The sequence below is a fragment of the Glycine soja genome, chromosome 19, assembly GCF_004193775.1.
Source record: "Glycine soja cultivar W05 chromosome 19, ASM419377v2, whole genome shotgun sequence".
Taxonomy (NCBI): Eukaryota; Viridiplantae; Streptophyta; class Magnoliopsida; order Fabales; family Fabaceae; genus Glycine; species Glycine soja.
The window spans coordinates 38,329,696-38,342,831 of record NC_041020.1 but is presented as its reverse complement, the minus strand read 5'-3'; the positions used below and the strand labels follow the sequence as shown (position 1 = coordinate 38,342,831).

Sequence of the window (13,136 nt, the reverse complement as noted above, 5' to 3'; positions counted from 1 at the left end):
AAATAATTAATTATATTTTCTTATTATTATTTTTACTTTTTGTTATATATTTATTTATGTCTCGCATTAAATACTCTTTATTATTACTATTTGATGAGCACGTTCACATTTTATTTTTAGTTAGATTAAAGACATAATTGATAATTTAAACTTCCTTATAATTACAAAACTATTTTTTTAACGAAACTACAAAACTTTATTAAATGAAATACTTTAATTTTAACACAGGAGGTTGAAGAATATTAATTTAAAAGTTGTCACAGCCGCACAATAAGGCGTATCATCTTAAAAAAAATTATAAAATATAAATTGGCTTGCATAATATAAAATGATTGGCAAGTAAATCGCGTAACCAAAGTAGAAGGTATATAATTAATATATATCATCATCGATAAAAAAATAAAAAAAAAAGTGTGCGTTCAGGTGTCATCATTTGGTATTCTCTTCTCCTAATCCATTGATGCAAAAAGCAGCAACTTCAGCATGTCTATGGTCCTTCATACCAATTTTTTAACTCAAATTTAACAAGCAATTCCACTCCAATTTGAAAATTTTCGCTTGCAAGTGTCTGTGGGCTGCATAGTTGTAAGGGGTCAGCATCATCACCAACCCTTGATTCTTCAACAATGATTCTTACCCACAAAACCTGCTCCAATGGTTAAAGTCACTCACTTCACCAACCATCATATCCAAAAAAGAATTGTCCCCATGTTGCAATCAATGTTTACCCATTCCGCGTCACTTGATGCTCACCCTAACGCCACGCGACCCTTCATCATAATTTGGTCAATGACAAAAATACTAAATGGGTTTCTTTTATAAATTATTTATTTAAATAGATTTGTTTTAAAATTATTTATTTCATGAGTCTGTTTTTTTTACTACAATGCGTCTTTTCGAAGGACATGTTTTTCATAACATTGACACGTGGCCTGACTTACATATATAATTTAATTTTCGTATAGAAAAAAAAATTAATAATGGCATATCTTATTATTTTTCCAGGGAAGGAGTGGCTTAGAGGGACCACGGGTCAGCTGGACGTGCCTGGGTCCCAACGCGACCCAACGCGCAACAGTGCTACCAATCGCGTCTATAAGCAGGACGCATCTCAAGTCATGTCACGTGTCAACGTTACGGGGAACGCGTCTCTCCGAGAGACGCATTATTGTAAAAAAAATAAATCCACAAAATAAATAATTTCAAAACAAATCCATTTAAATAAATAATTTGTAAAAAAAATCTTATTTGATATTTTTGCCATGAGGCTACTATATATTTATTAACTATTAAGTCTAAATAGTCTTAATACTTCATCAAACTAACTCTATTGTCACATCATTCCATTAGATTTGGATGGTTATGACCGTATTAGTAAATTTAATTATTATTTACCTATACAATAATTAAAATGTTAATAGAAATTCTTTAAAATATCATTCAACAAATATTTAAGCTTTGCTCGATTAGTCGAGTACACAACCTACACTAACAAGAAATTTTGACATTTTTTAAAAATAATATATTTTGCTTTTAAAATTACCATAACGGGATATTTTTTAAAAATAATGCCTACAGGATATAAGACGATTTTGGTTTTATGAAATTAATTTCTAACGACTTTTACACTCTTTTTTTACAATTTTAAAATTGCGACAAGTATTTTGTCATTGAAAGAAACCCTGTTACAAATCGATTTAACAAAATCAAAATGAACTTTTAGAAAGTTAACTTTTACCTGTAAGTGATTCATTTAGTAAAATATACTATTTTAATAACTTTAACAACAAAATATATCATTTTTATAAATAAATAAAAAAGCCAAACTTTATAGATATAATTAATAATAATCAATAATAAACATAATATCTCAGTTTCGTCCTAAAGTCAGAAACGAATAGGACTGTTCCGCTCACCTCATTATTATACAATTTAATTTCCCATGCCTTATTCCATCGCCTTATCATGCTCTACACGGTTGGTAAATGGTAACCTCAAATACATTACTGGTAGCCACAGAAATTAAATATATTAAATTAAAATAAAAATCTACAAAATCTAACACCTTAGTATCAGAAACATGCTTCCAATAAAATAAAAGTAAGAATAATAAACCCAAAGAAAACCTTAAATTAAAAATTCAATGCATGCTTAGCATGTATTAAACGAAACGTTTCACTACACACATACATCCAATTTTCACCAACTCCATCTCTCTCTTTCTCTAATATATATATATATATCAATTCAACCTGCCTCCAACTCTTCCAGGAACCACCACACAGGCTCCACAAAACATCTCATCATTCACCCAACAAAATGGCGCTGCTTCTGATAATTCCCATCTCACTGGTCACCCTCTGGCTCGGTTACACCCTATACCAGCGATTAAGATTCAAGCTCCCTCCGGGTCCACGGCCCTGGCCGGTAGTCGGTAACCTCTACGACATAAAACCCGTCCGCTTCCGGTGCTTCGCGGAGTGGGCGCAGTCTTACGGCCCCATAATATCGGTTTGGTTCGGTTCGACCCTAAACGTCATCGTTTCGAACTCGGAGCTGGCGAAGGAGGTGCTGAAGGAGCACGATCAGCTGCTGGCGGACCGCCACCGGAGCCGGTCGGCGGCGAAGTTCAGCCGCGACGGGAAGGATCTAATTTGGGCCGATTATGGGCCGCACTACGTGAAGGTGAGGAAGGTTTGCACGCTCGAGCTTTTCTCGCCGAAGCGCCTCGAGGCCCTGAGGCCCATTAGGGAGGACGAGGTCACCTCCATGGTTGACTCCGTTTACAATCACTGCACCAGCACTGGTACGTTTTTTCTTTTATCTTTGAATTCAAACCATGATTTCTTCTTCTTCTTCTTCTTTTTTCTTCCTTCCTTATTTCTTTATCCAACCAGCTTTATATCTCCCTTTATATTATATTTTCTTTCTGTCTTATTCAGATATCACAAGTATTTGTTAATTTCGCTTATGATATACGTTACTGTTGTTTTAATGGAATTTTTATATTATAATAATGTTATTGGTTGAATAATAAATTAGAAATTAAAGAAAAGAGAACCTCAAGTTTATTTTCCCTTCTATGCCAAAATGGCTTAATAGGATTAATTGATTCGAGTAGAATGAGTTTGAATCCATTAAATAAGAAATGGGTTAGAGTATTGTAGAAAAAAGAAAAAAAGCATGATGATTTAATTTCTTGGAAAATATCTATTAAGAAATATTACCTCTCTCATTAAATCTCAGAAGTTAATTTCTGATTCTATAGAAGATATACCGAATTCACCGAAGAATCACTTTCCTATCTTTTTTGGGGAGTACTTTTCAATTTTCTTTTCCGTATTGAGTTAAGATACCTTGTATTGATAGGAAAAAACTTTTTGGAAATACTTTTGATTTGCTTTTCTATTTCTTCACGAGTGGCATGACTCGTGCGAGCTATTAACTTCTTCGGAGGTTTCTAATTATATTTGGCTAGGAATCGTGTCTCCGTCGTATGTTTTGCTTTCTGTCTTTCTAAAGGAGTAACGTTTAAAGAACAAATATTAAAAGCTAAAAATTGAAAACATTATAAACACAAAGAGTTTCTGTCAAAAAAAGATAAAAAAAAATACAAATAGTTGGTGGAGTGAAATTAAATTAAATTTTATATTAGTTTCGAGACTCCAAGTAAGTCAAAAAAAGCTATTAACTTTGTAAGTTTTCCTACCTTATATGCATTTGATTCCTCTAAAAAAAACACTACATTTTAAAATGGAGTATACTTTTTTTAATTGCGTGTTATTTTTTTTATTGGAGGAAAGAAGGAAATTAAGTTATTTTAATCTCTTTTGTTAACCTATGCCTTTTTTTTAGTGCCAAAAGGCCCTTGTGCGTGGTGCCCCACGTAGGGACCAATTGTCGGAATACTTTTTATTTTCATTTTGTTTTTGTTCTTGTATTTTTAAAATAAGTTATTTGTGCACTAGCACTGCTTAACGTTCTTTTTTTATTATTATTTTATGAAAACGTTGTGTTTCTTTTAAAAATAGATTTTCATTTATTTTAATTTGGATTTTATCATACACATTGATATTTTTACGTTATATTGATACTTTTAATTAAAAATAAGGATAAAAAGTATGCGTTACAAGTTATTTTAGTTCTAAAAGCAAAATAAATAGAATGACATGTAAATATTATAGTTATAATTTTAATTTATTTAATCTTTTAATGTGAATCCTATATCTACTTCATTATGAGCATAGTCAAATATAGATGAACAACTATTTTCCCAACTTTATCACACGAGACATTTGGGCTTTGACTTATCACATGGTTTTCGTTTTGTCTATTTATTCGAAATTGAGCACTTATTAAGTCCCTGAAATGAGCTATTTGTAATCATAATCTTTTGGCTGAGGTAAAACAAAAGTATAAGGAAAGAAAAGGTAATAGACCATAATCGAATGATGCAAGTGAAAATTGAAAAGCAAAATTCTTAATGCTTTTACTTGAATTTTAAATATATTTATTTTCTTCTTTCTTAAAATATATAGATATCATTTTTGGACACAAATTTGCACTCTATTCATATGAATTTGTTAGGATGTTAGTAACAACAAGCAACTAATTATGTGATGGATAGTAAATAACCAAAAAGTCAGACATTGCTGATGGGTTGAGGCTTCCGGCGTCTTATGGCGTTATGATAACTTGTGGTTGGTATTGTTAACCTATTTTGTATGCAAAGAAAAGGTGTCTTCCTTAGGAATTTAGGTCCATATATAATAGTTTGCGCCGCACATTACTCAGTTGGTTTTAACTACTGATGAAAACTAATTGAGTAGAAATAAAGAATATTGCTCAGTTAGTTTGATAAAATCAAATAAGTTGAATAAAATGTTTTGGTTAAACTGAGACTTATAGCATGCTTTAAATTTGAAATTCAACAAATTTTCCATTTTTTAAAATTTGTTTTGAAAGCTTTGCCTAATTATTAATGGTTCGGTACGGTTGGTTGCATTGTGGAATATGATGCCGACTTGTTTATTACATGTTCAAGCAACTTTGAAGTCTTTTCTCCCCTAAACAGGGCAACTACTTACATTAGGTGTTTCTTCCCACCTTCGGCGTTAAGTTGGTATACCTAATTTTTCGGTACTTTTGTGACACGGAAAGAATAATTATTCTGAAACTTTGTCAAAGTAAAGTTTCACAAAATTAAATAAAATTAATTTCTTTAATAATTTTTTTTTGGATTGTTTAATTATTGCAAGTAAAAATGAGATTAAATAACTCCATCATATGTGATCATGAAATTTATAATTACAACCAATCATTTTAAAATACGTAACTGGAATTATATCAATCATGTGTGATAGGGACATAGAGTTGTTTATCTTCATTTTTACTTGTGTAATGTCAGAGAACTCCATTTTTTAGGTATGTGAAATGGTTGATTTGAAATTGTAGCATTTTTAAGTAAATTTGTTCTCCCTAACTATCATTGTACGTTGTAATCCTAAGTTCAATATATTCATGAAAAAATATTATATTTAAATATAACTTGCCTATTCTTTAAAAAAAATCATGAAATTTGAGGTGCATTTTAATTTACCAAATGTGTATTTGTGCAATATTTGACCAGAAAATTTGGGGAAAGGAATATTGTTGAGGAAGCACTTGGGGGTTGTGGCATTCAACAACATAACCAGGTTGGCATTTGGGAAAAGATTTGTGAACTCAGAAGGTGTGATGGATGAGCAAGGAGTAGAATTCAAGGCCATTGTGGAAAATGGGTTAAAGCTAGGAGCATCTCTAGCCATGGCAGAACACATCCCTTGGCTTCGCTGGATGTTCCCACTGGAAGAAGGAGCTTTTGCCAAGCATGGAGCCCGCCGCGACCGACTCACCAGAGCCATCATGGCAGAGCACACTGAAGCACGCAAGAAATCTGGTGGTGCCAAGCAACATTTTGTTGATGCCCTCCTCACATTGCAAGACAAATATGACCTTAGTGAAGACACCATCATTGGTCTCCTTTGGGTATGTTTTATTAAACAATGTGTTTGGATGAACATTCATCTTTGCAGTTATTTATGTTTGAATGTTTTCATTTTGAATCTTAATATTGTCCGAATCAAAAATTATTTAGTGTGTATTTGTAGATGTGGTAGATCATGTTGAAAAAAACCACGGTAGTCTCAAGATTACTCTCTATGGTGTGGTGGAAAATCATGCTGAGACATCTTTTTTATTTTTATTTCTTTTATCTTCGCTACCAAAACACACTATTAAATTTGATTCAATTCAAGATCAAATTTTCAATGTGAGACTATATATAATAATAAATAAATATTTTAAAAAAAAAGTACATTAAGTCATATTTTAACATCATTTTGAATGATCTAACATGAATCCAAACACCTACCAGTAGTGCTAACTACATTTTCATGTTTGCTTTGTTAAAACTTTAGCGACTGTTTGGTGTTTCAAAATTATAATTGATGTATGTAATTTTTTTTTTTCTTGATTTGATAGGATATGATCACAGCAGGGATGGACACAACTGCAATTTCAGTTGAGTGGGCCATGGCTGAGTTGATAAGAAACCCAAGGGTGCAACAAAAGGTCCAAGAGGAGCTAGACAGGGTAATTGGGCTTGAAAGGGTGATGACTGAAGCAGACTTCTCAAATCTCCCTTACCTACAATGTGTGACCAAAGAAGCAATGAGGCTTCACCCACCAACCCCACTAATGCTCCCACACCGTGCCAATGCCAATGTCAAAGTTGGAGGCTATGACATTCCCAAAGGGTCCAATGTGCATGTGAATGTGTGGGCGGTGGCCCGCGACCCGGCCGTGTGGAAGGATCCATTGGAGTTCCGACCCGAAAGGTTCCTTGAGGAGGATGTAGACATGAAGGGCCATGACTTTAGGCTACTTCCATTCGGGTCGGGTCGACGAGTATGCCCGGGTGCCCAACTTGGTATCAACTTGGCAGCATCCATGTTGGGCCACCTCTTGCACCATTTCTGTTGGACCCCACCTGAAGGAATGAAGCCTGAGGAAATTGACATGGGAGAGAATCCAGGGCTAGTCACATACATGAGGACTCCAATACAAGCTGTGGTTTCTCCTAGGCTCCCCTCACATTTATACAAACGTGTGCCTGCTGAGATCTAATCTTTCTTTTCTTTCCCTTGGACTACTCTTTGTTGCATTAAGAAAAATGCCTTGTGGCACTACTTTTATCTTTGTGTTTATGTAACTACATATGAAATCACAATTTAAGGAACTAAGGAAATACTCATTGCGAGGGTAACGGAATGGCATTGGACTACTTGAAAACCTTTTTTCTCTAAATCTCCAAGAAGTACAACTACTCCTAGATAAAACCCCTCCAATGGGTTCAGGACCAACACCAAATCTAGCAAAAGAAAGGTCCCAATACACATCAATTTTAGCAGCTTGGGTATAGGGGAATGGTTCTTTTATAGCTATGATGATGGTCATCACCCAATAACCAAAAAAAGTATCATGAGATTTAAAGAATCAATTAAAACTCCTAGGTGGACAGAGCACTAAAACTAAGAAGAGCAAATCAAATTTCAATTTTTGCAATGAGATTCTTCACCATCGACTCAACCCAACACTTAGTAAGCCTCAACCCCTCCTATGACTAGCTCTAGGCCCCCATAGCTACGCCACCATCGAACTCTTCCTCGTCGACGAGTAGTACAACACCTTTCACAATTTCGACTACATCGTCGACCCCTCTTCCAATAACTACTTCGGTGACCTCAACACCCTCCACAACAACAATGTCGCCTTCGTCTACAACATCTCCTACCATGAGCAAAAGAAGAAGAAAAAAATAGAAGGAAGTGACCACAGATGCAACGATGACAACAACAGGAGTCATAGGCAAAATTAGTAATTGAAGTTTAAATTAGGGTTCACATAAAATAGAATTGGGGAATTTAAAGTGTACTTGAAATCATAGTCCTAGACTTTGCTTTCTGAGAATTTATTCTGTAGCAGTTAATGTTCTTTGCAAACTTAATTTTTGCATCTTTCATAAACACAACTTTCAAACTTTAGGTTTAAACAACATAAGAATTTTTCAAAATTGGTAATCGTGAATTAGTGCTTTGGGTACGATATCTAGACTCGCATCCTTGTTACTACTTCCATAGGATATGTTTTGCCGTTAGGCATATTTTTAAACGCGTCAATATATCAAAGATTATTTAGACACGTAGTTGTTATGTGTCTGTTTCTTTTTTACTCAGGCATGTGTAGAAATACATACATTCCTACCACGAAGATGAATCAATTCACTGGTCCTTATTAAGTTTTAAACTGGGAAAAGTTCTTTAACAGAAATAATAAACCATGTGATTTTCGTGTAGGCATGGCCTTTAGTGTATTTTTTTTTAAAGATTATGAACATGTTATTGATGTAAAGTATTTACAAATTTTATTGATAATTGATTTTTATATTGAAAAACCTGTTGACTGATCATCTTTAATCAACTTTTTTTTTCAATCACCTTTTTTTCCTCATGTGTATACTTTTATATGTATAGTTTGTTTGCAAAAGCTCCTGAATTAAACTCCATTTTTAGTGGAAGGAAAAAATTCTCACTTATGTGTTTTGTAAATTGTATAGTTTGTGAACTCCCTTGAATGAATAAAGCAAAAGGGACAAAAGAAAAGAAAATAATCTCTTAATTAACCTGTAATCATGTATCTTTTGTGGGCAGGCCATACAATTTTTGTCATTTTGGACCGTAACGTACTTACACAAAATTTCAAACTATTTTTTTTTTCGCACTTCTAGCTACTTTTATACCTGCATTCCTTTTTTTTCTTAAAATTTCAGGTATGACATTTATTATTTTCCCTCTTCTTTTCATGTCTCTCTTTCTCAAGGATATATGCATCCTGAGTAAATATTTTCCAGTTTCAACATGTGAAAGTTGCGGACTTATATAGTATAATGCATGCACTTATAAAAGTGAAGTGCGCAACACATAAGCAACATAATATTAGGAAGAATTACTATAAACAATGCATCCCATTACAATTTGAATCCCCAAAATTCAAAAAAAAAAAATACTAAAATAGGATACAACTCTATTTTGACAAAGAAGGGTAAAAGGTTCCAAGGAAAAAAAAAAACAAAGTTGCAGAATGGAATGGATGGCATTACCACCTAATTAACCAATCGCTATTCCATCCTTCTCATATATATATATATATATATATATACAAACTACACTAAGAATATATATCTTGGCGTTAATGTACAGTTACAAGCGAGAATGATTCATCTCTTGCTTTGGTTACCTATCTTCCTGAAGTTCAGTAACTTCCATTTAAGTTCCAACTTTTGCTTTTGCACCTCTTACCCTCAAAAAATCCATGCAAAAGCTCACTAAAACCCTCCAAAAACGCTTCCCATTCACCTTGGTTGAGGTCAGCCAAGGAAATAATGCCACCAACTTCATCACATTCTTCAGTTTCATCTTTGCGGTTATTCACGTTATCGTCGGAACCCCGAGGGACGCTAGTAGTCTTGACCTTCAAGCAAATATTTTCTAATTCACTTGGTGACTCTTCACCATCACAAAATTCCCTAGTCATCATTTGGCCTATTTGAGCAAGACAAAGGCCTGCAGCAGCAGCTTGCTTCAAGAAAATGGTGCAAGCGATAAGAACGCGAATTGAGGACTCCCTCAGCGAAGGAAGGTTGGTTCTCAAAATCTCTGCATCTCTAAAGGGATCAAGTTTGGAAATGTATTCAAGTACATAGTCAGAGAAAGGAATAGAGGCTTGTGGCCAGTGCAGCCACTCAAAATATGGATCATCCAGCCACTCAGGTAGGCAAAAACCATGGTCAATGGGAACAAGGTCAGCAACTCCATCAACATAGCCACTATTGTTGTGGTCATGTTTCATCACAAGCATATTCCCAGCATTTCTATCAAGGTTCATAATCCTAATGTCTAGGATCCCAATTTGGTGGACTGAAGAAACTTGGAAGAAAGAAGGGCCCAATTCTCCTGCATCAAAATCATGACCAACGAAGCGTTGGAGTGACGCAATTTTAGGCATGTGAGAAATAGTGGCCGTTGCACCAAAGAACGCAGCATGAGAGAATTTGACTAAAGCAGTAGGAGGCACACCAGCAAGGCCTCCATGGTCAAGAAGATAAGCAGCTAACTCTCGGATACCGGTTTCACCGATTCGAATCGATTTCTTTAGGCCGGGTTGGCCCAGCATTTGACCCCCTAAGCCCTTTGGGTTGTTCAAGGCTAAAGGCTCTTCATCCACTGGCTTTGCTACAGCAATGTTGTTACCGTTTTGGTTGGGGAAAACATAGGCACCACCTAGGCCACTTGGGAGGGGTATAGGATGAACACCTGAGGCCATGGCTATGGCAACCTCAACAACTAGAGCATGCACTGGAGGAGCTTCACTTCCACCAACAATCTCAACCCTTGGATGAGAAGAAGACGTGAAGTCTTCCCCTCCTAGCATTGTAGTTAGGGGGAGGCATGGAGTGGAGAAACTGCGGTGAATGTTTTCCGCTTGAAATGCTAATCCAAAGGAGTTTGAAGAAGAAGAAAGAGCACCACCAGTTTGGCTAAGTTCAATGATGTTAGGATCAAGGTGACCATAGGATTGGAGCTTGCACCTCTGTGTTCGGCTAAATGGCTTAAATCCATGATGTTGGTCAATGCTCACAACCATTTTTTAACAATCTCATTCAGATGCGCATTCCACCAAATCACCTCAAAGTGGTTTTCTCAAGGCGATGGCTTCTGCAGGTAAATTCATCACAACTTTAGTATAGAAAGTTAAACCTATTTCCTCCTGGTAAGGAAATTGAAATTGAAATTGAAGCAAAACAAGATTATTCTAAACAACAATCATGTGTATTACTACATTCAAATTTCATTTTCATGTGTAATATCTTAAATGGTAAAAATATATTTTTTTACATGTACTTTCAAACAAATTTGATTTTATTCCTTATAGTTTTAAAATTATTAATTTCTTTATATTTTAAAAAATAAGCAAATTTATTCCATGTTTAATTCCTTGAAGTACACAAGAATTAAATTCACCTACTTTTAAAAGTATATAGACCAAAATAATTGATTTAAAACTTCAAAGATTAAAATTAAGTTTGAACAAAAGTATAAGAGAATAAAACATTTTTTTATACATACCTTAATAACCTTAATAATAAACGAGGAGTTTAATTTGAATGTACTTTTAGTATAAAATTGTTATATTATCATCAATTATTATATATGATAACAAATTGTTACTTTAAACATCATATTTAAGATGGTTTTTAATTGTTCAACTGTATAAAAATCTTTACATTAACCCACAATGTGTATCAAAAGTAAACTCTTAAACTAAACAATCTTATGCGTAAGGCAAACAAAATTCTTGCACGCAATGCAAGTTTGGTCCATGAATATGATCCATTCTGGTTCACTAATGATTGTCCCGCGGATTAATTAAGTGCAAACAATTCTTTCAATATTTTAGAGATGGCTACAGTAAGATAAAAACTTGGGCGAGCATTGATAGATAGAACAAGAAAACAAGACCATACAATGAAAATTTTCTCATGTTCTTGTCTCTACGATTTCCATTGCTTTTAAAATAGTAAAGCATCGGCACAGAATGATCGATCTATGCTTCAATTGATGACAACCCGCTCGAACAATTGCATTATTCTTTAAATATACTAGAAAATCTGTCCCTTTTTATCATACAAACATCAACAACAAACTAAATTAAGCAATGGGGAAAATGTAGGCAAATTTCTTACTGTGTATTGGCTTCAATGGGGTATATTTTCAAATGCTGGGACTCATCGCTTAAACTCTGGATACCAAATTAGTAGAAAAACAGGCTAACTCTGCACATTTTTTTTTTCTTGAATCCCTAATAACCTGCAAATTTCCCAAGCAGAAAAATGTAAACAAGAATGTTCAAATGAAAATGTACAACTGTATATCTCATATGTCATATAAATGAAATACAGAAAAACCAAATTCATCCCTCGCTCCTAAGCACATGAGTTCACAAATTTTCAAACCATATTTCACAATATGTTGTATATATTAGGTTTTCTTTGTCCACATATCTAAGCATACAAAACAAAATCTTGAAACACAAACTGTCAACAATCACATCTAACAATCATCACAAGATCTAAAAGGCCTCCCTTAATAATTTCCAAATGACGTGCATGGCAATGCACCGATTTTCAAACAAAAATCATATTTGTATAATTAGTATGTAAAGACAACAAAGTGTGAGATAAGATAAAGAATATAATTGAAAGAGAGACAGAAAGAAAACACAATGTTGTAGAAAGTATATGGAAAATTATTGTATGAATTTTTTTTTTCTTGGTTTCCACAAGTTTGCTCTTCTCAAAGACAATTCTGTTCGAGACACAGTCGCACAGAAAATAATCGAATGACATGACTTATATTTCAAATGCTAAGCAAATTTAAAATGATTGTAGAAAGAGAAGGCTTTATGTATATACCCTGAACACTGAAGGTATTCAGGGAAACGAGAAGCAACGGGAGCGCGCGAGATAATCAAACCGTCGCCGGAGTAATATCGGAATAAAACTCCACACCACTCCCACTCCCACTCCCAACGTTAATATCCCCAGCCTCAAAGCACAAACCCCTTCTTTCACCATTTTCCACCTTTTCCTCTTTTTAACAATGTTCTCTTTTTTTCCCTTCTCCAACGTTACTATTTTTGGTTCCACACTTGGCATCTTTTTCGGACACAAACTAATGTTATTATTTTAGTATTAACTAACTAATAACTAACAACTACCAACCTTAAAACTGTAACCGTTATTTATGGCCGTTAGAAGGTTCTCGCTCGGTACCGCAGGTTTGTTTCTCCTAGTTTTTGCTCGATTTGTTGTTCTAAAACAGCCTCAGAATGATATTAGGACTAACATGAACATTTGTTTGTGCGAAATTGGAATTGTCTAATTTTCAGACAAGTAAAAATTATATAAATAAAAGTTAGATAAAGAATGAAAAATTATAATTATAACAGAATAAGAATAATATATGTGGTTATTTAAA

General features: G+C 34.2%; 2 protein-coding genes across 2 annotated transcripts; one reads left to right on the top strand and one right to left on the bottom strand.

Moving 5' to 3' along the window:
- Positions 1-2,228: 2,228 nt before the first annotated feature.
- On the top strand, positions 2,229-7,332 carry LOC114399785 (cytochrome P450 98A2). Its single transcript, XM_028362001.1, has 3 exons — positions 2,229-2,806; positions 5,630-6,027; positions 6,523-7,332. The coding sequence occupies exons 1-3, from the start codon at positions 2,320-2,322 to the stop codon at positions 7,165-7,167; spliced, it is 1,530 nt and encodes a 509-aa protein (XP_028217802.1). The 5' UTR covers positions 2,229-2,319; the 3' UTR covers positions 7,168-7,332.
- A 1,718-nt stretch (positions 7,333-9,050) lies between these two features.
- Positions 9,051-13,035, bottom strand: LOC114400017 (phosphatidylinositol 4-kinase gamma 8-like). The gene is made up of 3 exons (XM_028362260.1): positions 12,572-13,035; positions 11,843-11,966; positions 9,051-10,814 (listed from the first exon to the last, which is right to left on the bottom strand). The coding sequence occupies exon 3, from the start codon at positions 10,741-10,743 to the stop codon at positions 9,352-9,354; it is 1,392 nt and encodes a 463-aa protein (XP_028218061.1). The 5' UTR covers positions 10,744-10,814; positions 11,843-11,966; positions 12,572-13,035; the 3' UTR covers positions 9,051-9,351.
- Positions 13,036-13,136: the final 101 nt, after the last annotated feature.

Excerpts from the sequence above, each read along its gene's own strand:
- LOC114399785 (XM_028362001.1), top strand. The coding sequence starts at position 2,320 with ATGGCGCTGCTTCTGATAATTCCCATCTCACTGGTCACCCTCTGGCTC. Across the intron at positions 2,807-5,629 it reads CAATCACTGCACCAGCACTG|AAAATTTGGGGAAAGGAATA; the intron begins GTACGTTTTTTC and ends ATATTTGACCAG. Across the intron at positions 6,028-6,522 it reads CCATCATTGGTCTCCTTTGG|GATATGATCACAGCAGGGAT; the intron begins GTATGTTTTATT and ends TTGATTTGATAG.
- LOC114400017 (XM_028362260.1), bottom strand. The coding sequence starts at position 10,743 with ATGGTTGTGAGCATTGACCAACATCATGGATTTAAGCCATTTAGCCGA.